Below are 20,234 nucleotides of genomic sequence, written 5' to 3' on the forward strand. Positions count from 1 at the left end.
GTCGCGTCGCTGACCTGAAGACATCCTCAGGAAACATCAGGAGGGCCGTCACTCGGCTATGTTTGCTGCTCCTTAAGGAATCTGTTGAGAGACTAGCTCCCAACGGGGGGAGTATGTTCGGGCCAGCCGCTGAAGAATAACCGTAACTTTAACATTATTATTGTATGAGCAGAGACAGTCGCCTTTGTTGTAAAACGTTGACGTTCTGCAGAGCTGCTGCGCTCTCCCGCTAAAGGGGCTCTCTGCCGCCGCCACTTCGGCAACTACTTTGATCTGCTGCCGCCACTTCGGCAATCACTTTGATCTAACGCCGTCGTCTATAGTTTAGTTCTATGCTAACCCCTCTGCGCATTGGTTGCATATCGATCTCGCATAAAGTTTATCTGGCAATAGCAAGCAATCGGCTTCCGCTAAGCCACCAAGATTAAATACGAATTATAAATTTTAACCCAAAATCTCTTTTCATTTTTGAAACACATAGGTGCCAAAAAAGCTTGGCATCTCAAACAATGTGTTTACTGTTGGGCAAATTGATCAGGGAGGAGCGGAAAGCGTTCTCCGTGGGATGATTGAACTCGATGCTACGACTCCGAATGAGTCGAGCGATGCCCAGCTCGAGCTCCATGTCCACGATGCGCTTTCCAACGCACATCCGGGGTCCAAATCCGAAGGGCAAGAACACAAACGGATTCTTCAGCTTCAAGTCATTTGCCGGGCATTGCCCGTTGGAGTCCGTGGCGTTACGAATCCAACGTTCTGGCAGGAACTCAGCAGCCTTGGGGAAGTGCTCCTCGCTTGATAGCAAGCTCAGGGGAACCATCGACACACAGGTACCAGCTGGCACTTGGTATCCGCTCAAAACGCTGTCCCGATTGAGAAATCGGCCATTGCCGATGACCAAAGGATAGATCCGTTGTGACTCTTTGATGCAGGCACGTAGATAGGGAACGTTCTTCATCGATGCCTCAGTGAATTCGGAGTCCTTCTCGGGTAGAACCTTCATCACCTCTTCTCGGAGTACGGCCTGCTTCTCCGGATTCTTGGCAAGGCACAGCAAGGCCGCTGTAAAGGTACTTGAGGTCTGTAAAAAAAGGATGTATGAGATAAGGGTAAGTATGAGAACAACAGACTACGTACGGTATCCACTCCGGCCATTAGCATGTCCATGGCCATAACCGTCGCCACCTTTTTGTCGATCTTGAGCAGCTTTTCCAGTACACTCTGCTCGCTCTCAGGGCGGACAACACCCTCCTTGGCCTCTTTCTCTAGACGCTCTATAGCTTCGTCTACATACGCTGAAGTTATTTCTTGAACGCCATCTAGGGACTTCATTAGCTTCATTAGCTTGGGTGTTTTAACGTAACGCCAGATGGAGGGCTTCATCTCCAGATCGGCTATTAAACCAAAAAAATCGTCCAGGTACTTGAAAAGTAACACAGGCTGGTCGTTATCGCCCGACTCTTTGAGCAGTCCCAACTGCTTGTCCAGAGCCACCACAGAGACTGACTCGAGGGTCCACCGATTTATAACGTTTAAGAAATCATCTGGAGCTTCCTGGGTATCGATATCACGGAGTGCTTTAATACTGCGAAGGGGGGAGAACATACTTGAGCGTAAACAGTGATTTATTATCAGTCATACGCACCGTTGCACAAACTCCTGGTTCACTTGGGACATCTTCTTATAGTAAAGCCGCACGTTCTTCGGCTGCATTAGGACAGGATTTACAGCCGATTGAAAGTCGCTCCAGGTTTTTCCTTGTGTGGGTAAAGCTCCCTCCACTCCCTGGAAGAAATCCTTTCTATGAGTCTTCCGATGATAGCGAAGAGTATCGCTGCCAGGCCGATGCGGCCACACTCCTTCGTTCTGGAAGACGACCTCGAAGTCCTTGGGATTGTGAGTCATCAGGTATGACGTACCTCCCATCATACCTGGTAAATATAATATGTTTCCATAGTCGTCTTGCAAAGCTTTGAACAATTTCACAATGTCCAGTTTGCTATATTTTCCTCCAGGCATAAAATTCCGAACAGTAGACAGAAAAGTTGTACTAGGAATCTGATCAAAGGACGAGCTTGTAGCCACTCTGCATCATTTCTGGGCTCTGCTACAGCTGCTGTGGTCTGCCAACGCTACAAGAGATTTAAAAACGTATATCACTGTGATATCGGATCTATATGTATACTATATATTTACCAGCGGACTGCTGACAGAGAGGGCTGCTTTTTGCGCCTGAATTATAGATAGACCGCTGCGCACTTTCAACATTTTGCTTGTTAGGAACTTAATTCATTCACTGCCAGAGCTATACTGCTAAATCATTCTATTAGCTAGCTATTTGAAAGGCCTGCGAGAGCTTTGTTGCAAAAAGAGCTGACCGATAACAGAACACAAACAGAACAAGAGAGAGAGAGAGAGAGTGCCAAAACACGTTCGCGGGAGCGTGCGAATGCCAAACAGAAATAATTGTAAACATTTGCCATATTTTTTTAATATAGACTGCTATTTGATCGACTATGTTATACCTTCTACGGAATATTTAGGAATATAGTGTTATGATTGATCTGACTCTCAATGAAATGAAACAAATAAATCGCCATAATTATGGCATCAGATTTTTTGGCCAAATTTAATTTATTTGGCATGGAATGGTCGGTAGACTGCCGAAAGTTTTGGGCCTGATAATAATATAAACAAGCTAATCTTTAGCGCTTTTTATACCCGATACTCAAAATGAGTATTGGGGTATATTAGATTTGTGGTAAAAGTGGATGTGTGTAACGTCCAGAAGAAATCGTTTCCGACCCCATAAAGTATAGATTTTCTTAATCAGCATCAATAGCCGAGTCGATTGAGCCCTGTCTGTCTGTCTGTCTGTCCGTCTGTCCGTCTGTCCGTCTGTCCGTCCGTCCGTCCGTCCGTCCCCTTCAGCGCCTAGTGCTCAAAGACTATAAGAGCTAGAGCAACGATGTTTTGGATCCAGACTTCTGTGATATGTCACTGCTAAAAATATTTCAAAACTTCGCCCCGCCCACTTCCGCCCCCACAAAGGACGAAAGTCTGTGGCATCCACAATTTTAAAGATATGAGAAAACCAAAAACGTAGAATTGTAGAAAATTACCATATCTTTAAAACTGCGGAATCTGAATTGGATCGTATTATTATTATAGCCAGCATCAAGAAAACAATTTCATTTTTTCTCGCCCTGTCTCTCTCTAACACACACGTAGCATAGCCGGCTTTGCTTAGAGTAAAACATTAGCGCCTAGATCTCAGAGACTATAAAAGCTAGAGCAACCAAATTTGGTATCCACACTCCTAATATATCGGACCGAGACGAGTTTGTTTCAAAATTTCGCCACACCCCCTTCCGCCCCGCAAAGGATGAAAATCTGGGGATATTCAAAAATCTCAGAGACTATTAAGGCTAGAGTAACCAAATTTGGTATCCGCACTCCTGTTAGATCTCACTTTAAAACGTGTATCTCAAAATTTCGCCCCACCCCCTTCCGCCCCCACAAAGAACGAAAATCTGTTGCATCCACAATATTGAGGATACGCGAAAACTAAAAACGCAGAATCATAGATAATGATGATATCTATCAGATTGCTGAATCTGGATCAGTTCAGATCATTTCTATAGCCAAAAGGAAAAAATCAATTTGCACTGGCTACGCAGCGCCCGACGTCACGCTCAGACTGATTTTCTGTCTCTCTCGCAGGCACTCTTTGTCGCGTCGTTCAATATTAGCGGCGTCTGCCGGAGGAGAGCCATACTGACTAAGTATCGGGTATAACTGTAGAGTTGCGGTGTCCGCAGCAACTCACAACGTTCCCCCTCGTTTTTTTTTGGTTCGGTTGTCCTTCTTGAAGGTAATTTCATTTTTATTGGGCCAACATCGAAAATAAATGAAACAGAGATATACAGATAAAGGTACAAAAAATGAAATCAAACATAAAACGCAAATAAAAATTCCAATAATCTCATCGTGGATTCGGCCACATGCGACTTTCACGTGGCGATGGGAGCTTCAATTGATTGCCAAATCGAGGCCTCTCCTCCTGATTGACCGCCTGCTTTGACGGTGTGTTGGCGGCCGACGCCACCGAATTGTGGTTTACGAGGACATGGCGAATTCGTGGCACAGCCACGCGATTGCGCTGATGCTGAGCCCCGCCGACGGGCAGCACTGAGGAGCGACTAGTGGGCACCAATTCTTCATAGGAGATCCCGGCTTCGCGGTCATTTTCAGTGGTCTCTTCGGTCATATACTCGGAATCGCTGGGCGATCTTGTATCCGGCACCGCTGATTTTGTGCGTGGCTTCTTGTTCGAGCGTGTGCCAATGCTGCGTCTGCCCAATCCCCCGCTGCGACGCAATATGTTGTCCAGGACGCGAACCCGCTTTAGTGGCGACTTGGACGCCTTCAGCTGGCTGTTGGCCAGCCGCTGTGCGGTAGACGGCGACGGGCGTATCGAATTCAGAGAGCTCATGAGGCTGCGCTTGGCGTTGGGAGTCCGAAGAGCTGGCGGCTGCTGATGGATTCAGTCGCTTGTGCAGATTCCCAGTGCTCTTGGTCATATTGGGAGTGATCAGCTGGATTGTTGGGGTCTTGCGCAACGACATTGTCGAGGTCGACATTGAGGACATGTTCTTCAAAATTCGGAGCGTGCGAGGGGCCGTTGAACCGGCAGTCGGCGGTGGCATCATCAATTTGCTGCTGCTGCCCGTCCTCGTGGTGGGCGGGGCCTTCTTGCGGGCCGAGCTCTGCTTGGCCTGCCGATAGTTCTCCCATTCGCCAGCCATCAGCTACAGTATGTTCTCGCCATAAACCAGAAACGGGCCATGCGATTGCACCTCATAGGCGTGCACCAGTTCAGTGATCTGCTGCTCAATCTTGGGCAGCTTCGAGGTGATGGCCTTGCGTTCCTTTTCCTCTTTAAGGAACTGGCCGCCACGATTGTTGAAACGATTCGGCTCGTTGGCCTTTGCCTCTAGAGCCTGCATGCGGGACCAAAGTTCTGCACGGCTCTCGTACAGATCGAAAATCTCCTTGTTGCACGTGTAGAAGCTTCTCAGATCATCCAGCTCCAGCTCGTGCAGCTCCAACAGGTCTTCGTTGTAATACTTATTGTAGTAGTTGGAGAAACGCTTGCGCTCCTGCTGGCTCTTGAGCGTTAGATCCCACCACTTGCTTATCTCGACGCGCAGCTGCTCGATGAACGTCTTGAGGTTCTGGCTGCGCAGTGCCTGGCAGCGCTGCAGCTCCGAATGGAGGATGTCATAGGTGTGCTGCGTATTCTCGGTGCACTCGCGCACTCGTCGCATGGCGCTCTCGTCCGTCTCCTGGAGGCGATCCCACAGCACGTAGATCTTCTCGCGCATGTCATGGATTTTGGAGCGCAGCTCCTGGATCTGCTCGGCATAACTGTTGCGCATCTGCCGCAGCCGCTCTAGTGTCTCTGGTGTTAGATTGTGGCTCAGATCGTTCAGTAGGCGATCCTCTGCATCGGTCTGGGGCATCAGCTCGAGCATCTTCATGTCATGCTTGATGGCCTTGCTCAGCTGGTCCAGCTCCGTCTGGCGCACTGCGCGCTGAGAGCGCAGGTTGTCGAGATGGTCGCGAAAGCCGTCCATCTCATCGGGCAGGGGCAGCGGGTCCGCCAGTAGAGGGAGCGGCAGTGCGCCCAGCTCTTCGCAGAGCTGCTCATGCTGGAGCAGCAGATCACCGATCTCCGCCCGACGTTTCGAGAACTCCTCGCGCAGATGCTCAATGCTTTTGTCCAGCTTCAGCTGCCATATGATCAGTGGCACATCGTCGGGCCTCTGACCAATGTCCACCGTCTCATGGAGGAGTCGGGTGAGGTCGCTGGCCTCGGCTCGGAGTGCGGCTATGTCATCCAGGATGGCCGCCTGCTTCTCCCGCGACTCGGTCAGCAGATCCGTATAGAAATTATCCGCTTGCGCCTTGAGCTTGTGCAGAAAGTCCTCGCATGGCTTCGGCTCGAACAAGAAGGACCACATTGAATGGAGCTGCTCCACATGCTCGCCAGTCATCTCAAGAATAGGAATTTATTTATTTATTTATTAAATTAACAAATTATCTGTTAATAATGGTGCTTAGTTACTTAGGGCGGAAAAAGATAAGTTAAAAGTTAGCTAAATTTAAATGATTATAAATATTGCATGCAATTAGTTTAAGAGACAGATCAGGGGATAGGGTTTGACAGAGGGAGTTTTAATTATGGCATAAAACCCTAAAAGGTTCATGATCAGCATAATTAGACCTACATATGGGTAGACGGGTAAAAGTACGGGTAGGTCTAGATGGAACGGCCAAGTCAATCTGACCCAAGAGAGTTTGGGAGTCAACAGTCCCAAGAAGGAGCTTGTGCACCAACATTACACCATTGCATATTCTGCAATGGTGCAACGATGGCAGGTCAATAAGATCTAGCCTAGACCGGTAGGGTGGCAAGATTCTACCCGAGTCGCAGTTAAAGTTCCGAAGGGCAAAAATTAAAAATTGCTTTTGCACGGATTCAATAACAGCCTGCTGCTCTTTATACTGCGGGCTCCACACACAAGAACAATACTCCAATATAGGACGTACTAACGAGATGTACAGTTGTTTCGTAACGTACGGGTCTTCAAACTCCTTGGACCAACGCTTGATGAACGCTAAAACACCCTTAGCTTTATTTACAGTTGCAGCTATATGGGTGTTGAAACACATCTTATGATCAAAAAAGACTCCGAGAGTGAGACAAAATGAGGAGCGCGACGGTAAAATGTCATAAGTTTGCATTTGGAAAGGTTCAGAAAAATAAGATTAGTTGAACACCACAATAGTAGTTCACTTAGATCAAGTTGAAGGCGTGTGTGCAAATACCAATCAGAACGAGGGGGAACGTTGTGAGTTGCTGCGTACACCGCAACTCTACAGTTATACCCGATACTAAGTCAGTATGGCTCTCCTGCGGCAGACGCCGCTAATATTGAACCACACGACAAAGAGTGCCTGCGAGAGAGACAGAAAATCAGTCTGAGCGTGACGTCGGGCGCTGCGTGGCCACTGCAAATTGATTTCTTGCTTTTGGCTACAAAAATGATCCGATCTGATCCAGATTCAGCAATCTCATAGATATGGTCATTATCTATGATTCTGCGTTTTTAGTTTTCTCGAATCTGCAATATTGTGGATGCAACAGATTTTCGTTTTTTGCGGGGGCGGAAGGGGGTGGGGCGAAATTCTGAGATATACGTTTTATAGTGAGATCTAACAGAAGTGCGGATACCAAATTTGGTTACTCTAGCCTTAATAGTCTCTGAGATTTGTGGATGCCCCAGATTTTCGTCCTTTGCGGGGCGGAAGGGGGTTTGGCGAAATTTGGACACGAAACGGTCAAGGTCCGATATCACAGGAGTGTGGATACCAAATTTGGTTGCTCTGGCTCTTATAGGTTCTGAGATCCTTGAACTCATATTTTGCAATTGGCAAAGCCGACCATGAAACCTGTGTGTTAGAGAGAGACAGAGCGAGAAAGAATGAAATTGTTTTCTTGATTCTGGCTATAATAATTATACGATCTGGTTGAGATTTTACACTCTAGAACATATAGTCATCCTCTACGATTCTGCATTTTTGGTTTTATCGTATCTTTAAAAATGTGGATGCCACAGATTTTCGTCATTTGTGGGGGCGGAAGTGGGCGGGGCGAAGTTTTGAAATATTTTTGTAGCAGTGACATATCACAGATGTCTGGATTCAAAACATCGTTGCTCTGGCTCTTATAGTCTTTGAGCACTAGGCGCTGAAGGGGACGGACGGACGGACGGACGGACGGACGGACGGACAGACGGACGGACGGACGGACGGACGGACGGACGGACAGACGGACAGACAGACAGGGCTCAATCGACTCGGCTATTGATGCTGATCAAGAATATATATACTTTATGGGGTCGGAAACGATTCCTTCTGGACGTTACACATATCCACTTTTACCACAAATCTAATATACCCCAATACTCATTTTGAGTATCGGGTATAAAAAGAAAGACCGATTTTGACATCATCAGCATAAATTAGTGTAGTTGAGTATTTTATAACTTGAGGAAGGTCGTTAACAAATAAAATAAACAGAAGCGGGCCCAGATGACTTCCCTGTGGCACACCTGAAGTAACATTAACAGTATTTGACAACACGTTAGAAAACAAAACACGTTGAGTACGGTTAGAGAGATAGGACAAAATCCAATCAAGAAGATTCGTTGGAAACCCTAATAAAGAGCGCTTTTGAATAAGCAGAGCATGGTTCACAGAATCGAATGCCTTGCTGAAGTCCGTAAAAACTACATCCGTCTGCAAACCAATTTGGAAAACACGGTGGATTAGGTTAGAAAACTCAAGGTTAGTCGATGTTGAACGATGTCTGAAAAAACCGTGTTGCGACGGAGATATCAAGCTGCAACAAAGATGTTGCAGTTGCCGGGTGACCAGGAACTCAAGAAGCTTCGGGATGGCGGAAAGCTTTGCGATACCACGATAGTTTTCAATATTTGATCTTGAACCTTTTTTGTGCAGCGGAATGATGTAGGACTCATTCCAAATTACTGGGAGACAAGACTGTTCCAAGGAGAGGTTGAAGAGAAAGGTCAAGGGTTTGCAAAGGGACTGGGCACAGTGTTTTAAGATGCAGCTTGGTACCTTATCTGGACCCGCAGAAAACGATATGTCCATAGATGACAAACCTTCCAGAACAACGCTTTCCTCGAAAAAGGGCAGAAAAATGCTGTTAGCTTGAGGTAGCTGGTACTGGGTCTTGTATTCGCGAATGGAAGGAATTTATGTGATGTGTGCAGGATTTCGATTGCACAATGTGTTGCTCAAGGAAAATGCCTCCGCACAGATAAGTGACGCCTCTCGTGTTGGCACAAATTGCACAATGAAAATTTTGTGTGCTTGATTTGCCTCATGCCTCAAAGCACAAAACAAGTTGATTCTGATTGACGTGCGGCCAAAAAAACACCTACTTTATATTGCAAATAAGTTCCTTCAAGGTTTTCCAGTTGTAAAGATAATTTAGGATGAGAAATGTGTTTACTGTTGGGCAAATTGATCAGGGTGGAGCGGAAAGCGTTCTCCGTGGGATGATTGAACTCGATGCTAAAGTTCCGAATGAGTCGAGCGATGCCCAGCTCGAGCTCCATGTCCACGATGCGCTTTCCAACGCACATCCGGGGTCCAAATCCGAAGGGCAAGAACACAAACGGATTCTTCAGCTTCAAGTCATTTGCCGGGCATTGCCCGTTGGAGTCTGTGGCGTTACGAATCCAACGTTCTGGCAGGAACTCAGCAGCCTTGGGGAAGTGCTCCTCGCTTGATAGCAAGCTCAGGGGAACCATCGACACACAGGTACCAGCTGGCACTTGGTATCCGCTCAAAACGCTGTCCCGATTGAGAAATCGGCCATTGCCGATGACCAAAGGATAGATCCGTTGTGACTCTTTGATGCAGGCACGTAGATAGGGAACGTTCTTCATCGATGCCTCAGTGAATTCGGAGTCCTTCTCGGGTAGAACCTTCATCACCTCTTCTCGGAGTACGGCCTGCTTCTCCGGATTCTTGGAAAGGCACAGCAAGGCCGCTGTAAAGGTACTTGAGGTCTGTAAAAAAAGGATGTATGAGATAAGGGTAAGTATGAGAACAACAGACTACGTACGGTATCCACTCCGGCCATTAGCATGTCCATGGCCATAACCGTCGCCACCTTTTTGTCGATCTTGAGCAGCTTTTCCAGTACACTCTGCTCGCTCTCAGGGCGGACAACACCCTCCTTGGCCTCTTTCTCTAGACGCTCTATAGCTTCGTCTACATACGCTGAAGTTATTTCTTGAACGCCATCTAGGGACTTCATTAGCTTCATTAGCTTGGGTGTTTTAACGTAACGCCAGATGGAGGGCTTCATCTCCAGATCGGCTGTTAATTCAAAAAAATCGTCCAGGTACTTGAAAAGTAACACAGCCTGGTCGTTATCGCCCGACTCTTTGAGCAGTCCCAACTGCTTGTCCAGAGCCACCACAGAGACTGACTCGAGGGTCCACCGATTTATAACGTTTAAGAAATCATCTGGAGCTTCCTGGGTATCGATATCACGGAGTGCTTTAATACTGTGAAGGGGGGAGAAAATACTTGAGCGTAAACAGTGATTTATTATTAGTCATACGCACCGTTGCACAAACTCCTGGTTCACTTGGGACATCTTCTTATAGTAAAGCCGCACGGTCTTCGGCTGCATTAGGACAAGATTTACAGCCGATCGAAAGTCGCTCCAGGTTTTTCCTGGTGTGGGTAAAGCTCCCTCCACTCCCTGGAATAAATCCTTTCTATGAGTCTTCCGATGATAGCGAAGAGTATCGCTGCCAGGCCGATTTCCTCCAGGCATAAAATTCCGAACAGTAGACAGAAAAGTTGTACTAGGAATCTGATCAAAGGGACGAGCTTGTAGCCACTCTGCATCATTTCTGGGCTCTGCTACAGCTGCTGTGGTCTGCCAACGCTACAAGAGATTTAAAAACGTATATCACTGTGATATCGGATCTATATGTATGTAGTAGTTTAAGTTGCTTGATGGCAACGAGTAACATTTATTTGATAAGTATCTTGGACTTAAAATTATAACAGCTCCAAGTTTTACAAGTATGTTTGTGACTAATTATATGCGTGTACGTCTGATGCGTGGCTGAACTGACAACTGACTGATCTCTCTCTCTTGCTATCGGCTCTCTCAGAGCCGATTACTGCTCTATCCCGACGACACGACGAAAACACGACCGCTTCGTGTCTCTCTCTTTCCTTCGTTTCCTACATTCGGCTGTCCTGACGGACCATTCGCCTCGGATGGGTCTAGCCAAGGTTTCATATATTCTGAAACTGTAGAGGTCTTATAGGGACCCTCAGTATCCCCAATCTTCTCGACTTCGTACCTTCTATGATTCTTTACCCTAACCACCTTATACGGCCCTAGATCCTTTCCTTTTAGCTTTAATCCAGTACCATACTGAGTACGCTTGACAGCTACTAGCTCATTAACCTCATACTGTCTATCTAGTTTCCTTTTTAAGTCAAAACTCTTCTTGTTTTCCTGCTGTAACCGTGCAATGTTTTCAACTACTTCCTTTCTAATTTTTTCGCGGTCCTTGTTCAACTCTTCGATAAGTGATTCTTCCAATATTTCTTTTATTTTTGGATCCATTCCTATACGCATGTCTAGCCCAGTCAATATCTTGAAAGGTGTTACCTTGGTACTTCGCGGCTCAACACTGTTGATCATTTGCTGTACTTTTCCTAGATGCTTATTCCAACTACCGGAATTACCCTGACACAATTTCGACAACATAGGCACCACTATCTTGTGCATCCTTTCGACTTGACCATTCCCACGTGGAACGCCTGTGGCAATCATTAAATGCTGTATTTTCTCTCTCTCACAATATTCACGAAACAAATTGGACATAAACGCTGCACCCTTATCCGTCACTATTCTGTTCGGATTACCAAAACTAGTCCCCTGAATTTCCAAACACTTAACGACCTCTTCAACACCTGTACTACGTGTAGAATATAACCAAACAAACTTAGAAAATCCATCAACGACAACCAGTATATAATTGTACTGTTTTTTAGTCATTTCCATTGGTCCAACGTGATCAATGTGATACGTTTGTAACGGCCTATCACCCTTGTCTATTGGTTGCAAATAACCCTCACGTTTTCCTGTCTTTTCATTGACAATGATACACTCGACACAACTATTTATTACGCGCCATACTTTGTTATTTAACTTCGGAATATAATACGACTTTTCAATGATATCTTGTGTCTTTTTAACTGAAAAATGTCCTTGCTTATGTGCTATTGATATAATCTCATTTTCCAACTGAGCTGGTACTACGATAAGCTCCTTATCCGGATCCTTAAACAAAATTTGATTCTGAATATAATAATCCTCATATTCCTTGTCCTCCACAATACTTTTAACAGCCTTAACCCAATCGTCGGTTAGCTGAGCTTCTTTCAAACGATAAGCTATACTTTCGGTCACCATAAAACAAGATACACGACTCAACGCGTCAACGTGCCTCATCTTCGTTCCTGAGCGATGTTCTATAACATAATTAAAATCTTGTAGGTACATGGCCCAACGTGCTACTCTCAAAGGAACGTCTTTCTTTTTGATCGTCATTGTAAATGCATTACAATCTGTGACAATTTTGAACCTTATACCCAAAACGTATACACGCCATTTCGCTAAAGCTTCGATAATTGCCAGAACCTCAAGGTCATAAGCAGGATATTTCTCTTCACATGGCTTAGTCCTACGGCTCATATATTGAACTGGATGGAATTGGCTGTCTTCCAAACTCTTTTGCAGTAACACGGCTCCATACCCCCATTTTGATGCATCATTATGGATTTCTGTCTCCAACTTCGGGTTGTACATTTCTAAAACAGGTCTACTAATCAATGCTACCTTTAGTTGTTCAAACGCAACCTGATCTATATCCTTAAATTCAAATTTAACATCCTTCCGCAGCAGATCTGTCAATGGTTTTGCAATAACAGCATAACCCTCAATAAACTTTCGGAGATAAGAAGTCAATCCTATGAAACGCTGCACTGTTTTTTTATCAACTGGCACTGGGAAGTTTTCGACTGCCCTCGTCTTCTCATCACTTGGTCTTATCGTATTCTTTTCTATTATATACCCCAGAAAATTAACCTTTTGTCGTAACAGCTGACACTTTCTCCAATTTATACGTAGCCCATTCATTTCCGCTATCTTCAGTACTTTTCTCAACTTTAACAAACCCTCTTCTATATCTTGACTACAAATAATAACGTCATCCATATAGACTGCTGCTTTATTATTCGTTACCAAATCTCGCAACACAGCCATTAGAAATCTGGTAAACACCGCTGGAGAATTTGAAATTCCAAATGGTACATATAAAAATTCGAACTGACCATTCTGAGTCACAAAAGACGTATATTTTTGAGACTCGACTTCTACAGCCACATGGAAAAAACCATTCGTTAAATCCAACGTGGTGAAATACTTTGCACCCTGCAGTTTCTCCAACACTGTATCCATATGTGACATTGGAAAGTTATCGCGAACTATTTTCTCATTCAGCTTTCGGTAATCACAGCATAGTCTCTTGCTACCGTTCTTTTTGGGTACCAACACTACTGGTGATGCATACTCCGATGTACTTGGCTTTATAATCTTCTGAGCCAGCCACTCTTCCACTTGCTTGTCCACGATTTCCTGTTCACACAACGGTAATCGTCTCGGATGCTGGAAAACTGGTATCTCATCCACTACTTGGAACTTTCCTACCATACCCCTAACCTCTCTAGCATGTGCTTCACTGAGATGACCAACATCAATTGAAAACTCCTTCTCAGCTTCGTCAATACTTGACATGCAAATGCCTTTATATTCATTAAACAATTCCACGCATGAGGACGATGCTACCTGATCAAGTTTCTTATCTTTATCCTCGCCACAATCTCTGCGAACAAATCTTGTTCCTGTCTTAGAAACTTGCATGTCCACATGATCCAGAATAGTCCTTCCTAAAATGGCTTCAAAACCAATATCCTTGTCTGGAATGACATGAAATTCTACCTCCATTTCAATTTCATCGATTTTCACTGGTATCGAAAAGCTACCAAAAGTTACAACTTGACTATCTCCAATACCTGTTAAACATTTCTCCTGGCCGATCAGTTCAAGATTTCCAAATTTCAAAAATACCCTCCTGCGAATTAAACACAAATCTGCTCCAGTATCAATCAAACCTTGGAATACCAAATTCGCGTACTTAATATCCTTTAATTCCAAACCTGATGGAGTGAAAATACCTGACGGCTTATCAACGACTTCCTTATCTCGAATAATGTTCGTATTCGATCTCTTTTCTTGTCTGGTTTCGCCCTTGACATTACAGCTTGCAGCACGGTGTCCTGGTTGGCCACATTTGAAACAACAAAAATCATTTTTGGGACAATCTTTCCTCAAATGCGATTTGTCTCCACACTTAAAACATTTCCTAAAATTCTCTGCCATCGACCCTTTCACCGAACTCTCACTTTTATTACTCAGCGGCCAATTCTTACTCATCGGCTTGGATCCGCCTCTAGCTTTCTGGTAAACATCGATCTGAAATTTAAGCTCCTTTAAGTTTCTAGCTTGGTACAGCATTGCCTTACTTGCCCTAGCGTCTGGTATACCATCCACAAAATATTCGATTAAACTCTCATCATCTAGTTTAATTGGCTTGGCTATCTCCATTAACGCATACAAAAACTCATGCAACGACTCTCCTTTTTTCTGCTGGCGCTTTTGCAACATTCTATGTACTTCTACGGACGACAGTTTAACACTAAACTCATCCAACAGAGCTGCCTTCAACGAATTCCAGTTACGAATATCACGCAAACTACGAGCGAAAGATTTTGCTGCACCAACTAACAACTGCTTGGCATAAATGAATAATTGTAATTGACTCCATTGAACAGTAGCTGCGCATTCTTCTAATTCCTCTATCCATTGATTGATGTCGGGGTTATTAGAACCAGAAAATTGTGACACACTACCTTCCCCGTCTTTTAGCGTAAACCAAGATTTATACTCTGCCTGTCGCGTACCTGGTTGAACTGCTACGGTATCATCCACTGCTGTTACTACGGACTCATTCTCTGACTCTTCTTCATCCTCAACTGGAAAGCCGTGATGTATTAATAGTCTATCTTGCAAATCGCGCTTTCGTCCCGTCGTCTGCAACGCAAGCTCTCTTAACTTCTCTCGCAAATCTGCGACTCTCAGTGTCATTATCTCTTCAACTTGCATCGTGACGATTTAAATACAAAATAATTGATATTAGCTTATATCTAAGAAAATGTAATTAAATCAACTTAAACAACCTTATTACTGCTGGCCTGTTAACAATTTTCCAGTTAACATGGACTCCGAAAACGCCTTTAAAGTCGTCACTGTTAACGATCGCTTCTCTGTTAACGCTCACCTTACTATGGGTTTACCCTTGTTAACTCTCGCTTCTGCGCAGAACTTTCCAGACTCCAAATTTGACGCACACACACCACCACATCCAGATCTCGCTTGCCTGTCGATGTCGCTGTTGCCGTCCTCTCTTTGTTGCCTTGCCTTGCTCTCGCTGTTCGCCGTTAGCTCGTTGTCGCTTCCCGAATCGTCGCTGCTTCTGCTGTTACAAAATGGTCGTCTCCTTGCTGCTTGTCTCTTCTTGTAGTTGTAGTCACCGTCCGACGCAGTGCAACACAACAACAATCAATGTTCTTTGATTCTTGCTGTTTGCTGCCGTCGTTTTGTCGCTTCTGCTTCCTTTGGAACTAACGCACTCAGATTGTCGTCTCTGTGCCGCTTGTCTCCTTGTAGCTCTAGCCTCTCAGACGCAATGCACAACAACAACAACGAAGGTTTTGATTCTTGCTGTGTTTGCTGCCGTCTGCCGTCGTTTTGTCGCTCCAGCTCTCTTGAATGTCTGCTCACACTAATGCGCCTTCTTCGACGAGTGTCTCTCTCGCACTTATAGGCCAGACTGCAATTCAATTTCGCACCGCGACCGATCTCTTGTGTCACCAGTCTCGTGTTCGCCAAAATTTCCAAGTACACGCACAAATCTCACTTGCAAATGTTGTTGTCTTATTTTCGGACGAGCCCCCAATTTGTAGTAGTTTAAGTTGCTTGATGGCAACGAGTAACATTTATTTAATAAGTATGTTGGACTTAAAATTATAACAGCTCCAAGTTTTACAAGTATGTTTGTGACTAATTATATGCGTGTACGTCTGATGCGTGGCTGAACTGACAACTGACTGATCTCTCCCTCTTGCTATCGGCTCTCTCAGAGCCGATTACTGCTCTATCCCGACGACACGACGAAAACACGACCGCTTCGTGCCTCTCTCTTTCCTTCGTTTCCTACATGTATACTATATATTTACCAGCGGACTGCTGACAGAGAGGGCTGCTTTTTGCGCCTGAATTATAGATAGACCGCTGCGCACTTTCAACATTTTGCTTGTTAGGAACTTAATTCATTCACTGCCAGAGCTATACTGCTAAATCATTCCATTAGCTAGCTATTTGAAAGGCCTGCGAGAGCTTTGTTGCAAAAAGAGCTGACCGATAACAGAGCACAAACAGAACGAGGGGGAACGTTGTGAGTTGCTGCGTACACCGCAACTCTACAGTTATACCCGATACTAAGTCAGTATGGCTCTCCTGCGGCAGACGCCGCTAATATTGAACCACACGACAAAGAGTACGTGCGAGAGAGACAGAAAATCAGTCTGAGCGTGACGTCGGGCGCTGCGTGGCCACTGCAAATTGATTTCTTGCTTTTGGCTACAAAAATGATCCGATCTGATCCAGATTCAGCAATCTGATAGATATAGTCATTATCTATGATTCTGCGTTTTTTGTTTTCTTGAATGTGCAATATTGTGGATGCAACAGATTTTCGTCTTTTGTGGGGGCGGATGGGGGTGGGGCGAAATTCTGAGATATACGTTTTATAGTGAGATCTAACAGAAGTGCGGATACCAAATTTGGTTATTCTAGCCTTAATAGTCTCTGAGATTTGTGGATGCCCCAGATTTTCGTCCTTTGCGGGGGCGGAAGGGGGTGTGGCGAAATTTGGACACGAAACGGTCAAGGTCCGATATCACAGGAGTGTGGATACCAAATTTGGTTGCTCTGGATCTTATAAGTTCTGAGATCCTTGAACTCATATTTTGCAATTGGCAAAGCCGACCATGAAACCTGTGTGTTAGAGAGAGACAGAGCGAGAAAGAATGAAATTGTTTTCTTGATTCTGGCTATAATAATTATACGATTTGGTTGAGATTTTACACTCTAGAACATATAGTCATCTTCTACGATTCTGCGTTATTGGTTTTATCGTATCTTTAAAAATGTGGATGCCACAGATTTTCGTCCTTTGTGGGGGCGGAAGTGGGCGGGGCAAAGTTTTGAAATATTTTTGTAGCAGTGACATATCACAGATGTCTGGATCCAAAACATTGTTGCTCTAGCTCTTATAGTCTTTGAGCACTAGGCGCTGAAGGGGACGGACGGACGGACGGACGGACAGACGGACAGACTGACAGGGCTCAATCGACTCGGCTATTGATGCTGATCAAGAATATATAAACTTTATGGGGTCGGAAACGATTCCTTCTGGACGTTACACACATCCACTTTTACCACAAATCTAATATACCCCAATACTCATTTTGAGTATCGGGTATAAGAAGAGAGAGAGAGAGTGCCAAAACACGTTCTCGGGAGCGTGCGAATGCCAAACAGAAATAATTGTAAACATTTGCCATATTTTTTTATACCCGATACTCAAAATGAGTATTGGGGTATATTAGATTTGTGGTGAAAGTGGATGTGTGTAACGTCCAGAAGGAATCGTTTCCGACCCCATAAAGTATATATATTCTTGATCAGCATCAATAGCCGAGTCGATTAAGCCATGTCTGTCTGTCCGTCTGTCCGTCCCCTTCAGCGCCTAGTGCTCAAAGACTATAAGAGCTAAAGCAACGATGTTTTGGATCCAGACTTCTGTGATATGTCACTGCTACAAAAATATTTCAAAACTTCGCCCCGCCCACTTCCGCCCCCACAAAGGACGAAAATCTGTGGCATCCACATTTTTAAAAATACGATAAAACCAAAAACGCAGAATCGTAGAGAATAACCATATCTTTTAGACTGCAGAATCTGAATTGGATCGTATTATTATTATAGCCAGCATCAAGAAAACAATTTCATTTTTTCTCGCCCTGTCTCTCTCTAACACACACGTAGCATAGCCGGCTTTGCTTAGAGTAAAACATTAGCGCCTAGATCTCAGAGACTATAAAAGCTAGAGCAACCAAATTTGGTATCCACACTCCTAATATATCGGACCGAGACGAGTTTGTTTCAACATTTCGCCACACCCCCTTCCGCCCCCGCAAAGGACGAAAATCTGGGGATATTCAAAAATCTCAGAGACTATTTAGGCTAGAGTAACCAAATTTAGTATCCGCACTCCTGTCAGATCTCACTATAAAACGTATATCTCAAAATTTCGCCCCACCCCCTTCCGCCCCCACAAAAGACGAAAATCTGTTGCACATTCGAGAAAACTAAAAACGCAGAATCATAGATAATGACCATATCTATCAGATTGCTGAATCTGGATCAGATCAGATCATTTTTATAGCCAAAAGGAACAAATCAATTTGCACTGGCTACGCAGCGCCCGACTTCACGCTCAAACTGATTTTCTGTCTCTCTCGCACGCACTCTTTGTCGTGTCGCTCAATATTAGCGGCGTCTGCCGGAGGAGAGCCATACTGACTTAGTATCGGGTATAACTGTAGAGTTGCGGTGTCCGCAGCAACTCACAACGTTCCCCCTCGTTTTTTAATATCGACTGCTATTTGATCGACTATGTTATACCTTCTACGGAATATTTAGGAATATAGTATTATGATTGATCTGACTCTCAATGTAATGAAACAAATAAATCGCATAATTATGGCATCAGATTTTTTGGCCAAATTTAATTTATTGGGCATGGAATGGTCGGTAGACTGCCGAAAGTTTTGAGCCTGATAATAATATAAACAAGCTAATCTTTCGCGCTTTTTTATATCTTGTTATTTTTTTTTTGGTTCGGTTGTCCTTCTTGAAGGTAATTTAATTTTTATTGGGCCAACATCGAAAATAAATGAAACAGAGATAAACAGATAAAGGTACAAAAAATGAGATCAAACATAAAACGCAAATAAAAATTCCAATAATCTCATCGTGGATTCGGCCACATGCGACTTTCACGTGGCGATGGGAGCTTCAATTGATTGCCAAATCGAGGCCTCTCCATGGTTTACGAGGACATGGCGAATTCGTGGCACAGCCACGCGAATGCGCTGATGCTGAGCCCCGCCGACGGGCAGCACTGAGGAGCGACTCGTGGGCACCAATTCTTCATAGGAGATCCCGGCTTCGCGGTCATTTTCAGTGGTCTCATCGGTCATATACTCGGAATCGCTGGGCGATCTTGTATCCGGCACCGCTGTTTTTGTGCGTGGCTTCTTGTTCGAGCGTGTGCCAATGCTGCGTCTGCCCAATCCCCCGCTGCGACGCAATGTGTTGTCCAGGACGCGGACCAGCTTTAGTGGCGACTTGGACGCCTTCAGCTGGCTGTTGGCCAGCCGCTGTGCGGTAGACGGCGACGGGCGTATCGAGTTCAGCGAGCTCATGAGGCTGCGCTTGGCGTTGGGAGTCCGATACCCCGAAGAGCTGGCGGCTGCTGATGGATTCAGTCGCTTGTGCAGATTCCCAGTGCTCTTGGTCATATTGGGAGTGATCAGGGCAGGGGCAGCGGGTCCGCCAGTAGAGGGAGCGGCAGTGCGCCCAGCTCTTCGCAGAGCTGCTCCTGCTGGAGCAGCAGCTCCCCGATCTCCGCCCGACGTTTCGAGAGCTCCTCGCGCAGATGCTCAATGCTTTTGTCCAGCTTCAGCTGCCATATGATCAGTGGCACATCGTCGGGCCTCTGACCAATGTCCACCGTCTCATGGAGGAGTCGGGTGAGGTCGCTGGCCTCGGCTCGGAGTGCGGCTATGTCATCCAGGATGGCCGCCTGCTTCTCCCGCGACTCGGTCAGCAGATCCGTATAGAAATTATCCGCGTGCGTTTTGAGTTTGTGCAGAAAGTCCTCGCATGTCTTCGGCTCGAACATGAGGGACCACATTGAATGGAGCTGCTCCACATGCTCGCCAGTCACATCAAGGATCTCTCCCTTGATGGAGGTTGGGTCAACCATAGCCAATAGGAATGGGTCTTGTATTCGCGAATGGAAGGAATTTATGTGATGTGTGCACGATTTCGATTGCACAATGTGTTGCTCAAGGAAAATGCCTCCGCACAGATAAGTGACGCCTCTCGTGTTGGCACAAATTGCACAATGAAAATTTTGTGTGCTTGATTTGCCTCATGCCTCAAAGCACAAAACAAGTTGATTCTGATTGACGTGCGGCCAAAAAAACACCTACTTTATATTGCAAATAAGTTCCTTCAAGGTTTTCCAGTTGTAAAGATAATTTAGGATGAGAAATGTGTTTAC

At 45.2% G+C, this 20,234-nt stretch overlaps 1 protein-coding gene and 2 pseudogenes across 1 annotated transcript; all 3 read right to left on the reverse strand.

Annotated features, from left to right (window-relative positions):
* Positions 1-487: 487 nt before the first annotated feature.
* LOC117190814 lies at positions 488-2,318 on the reverse strand (annotated as a pseudogene).
* A 196-nt stretch (positions 2,319-2,514) lies between these two features.
* On the reverse strand, positions 2,515-6,059 carry LOC117190116 (annotated as a pseudogene).
* Positions 6,060-9,044: 2,985 nt separating this feature from the next.
* Positions 9,045-16,187, reverse strand: LOC117190815 (probable cytochrome P450 12a5, mitochondrial; the record flags this gene model as incomplete). Its single annotated transcript, XM_033395856.1, has 4 exons — positions 16,057-16,187; positions 10,236-10,564; positions 9,728-10,175; positions 9,045-9,671 (listed from the first exon to the last, which is right to left on the reverse strand). Coding segments are annotated over exons 1-4 (1,476 nt in total), but the record flags the coding sequence as incomplete, so codon positions are not given.
* Positions 16,188-20,234: the final 4,047 nt, after the last annotated feature.

This window comes from Drosophila miranda, assembly GCF_003369915.1.
Source record: "Drosophila miranda strain MSH22 chromosome Y unlocalized genomic scaffold, D.miranda_PacBio2.1 Contig_Y1_pilon, whole genome shotgun sequence".
Classification (NCBI taxonomy): domain Eukaryota; kingdom Metazoa; phylum Arthropoda; class Insecta; order Diptera; family Drosophilidae; genus Drosophila; species Drosophila miranda.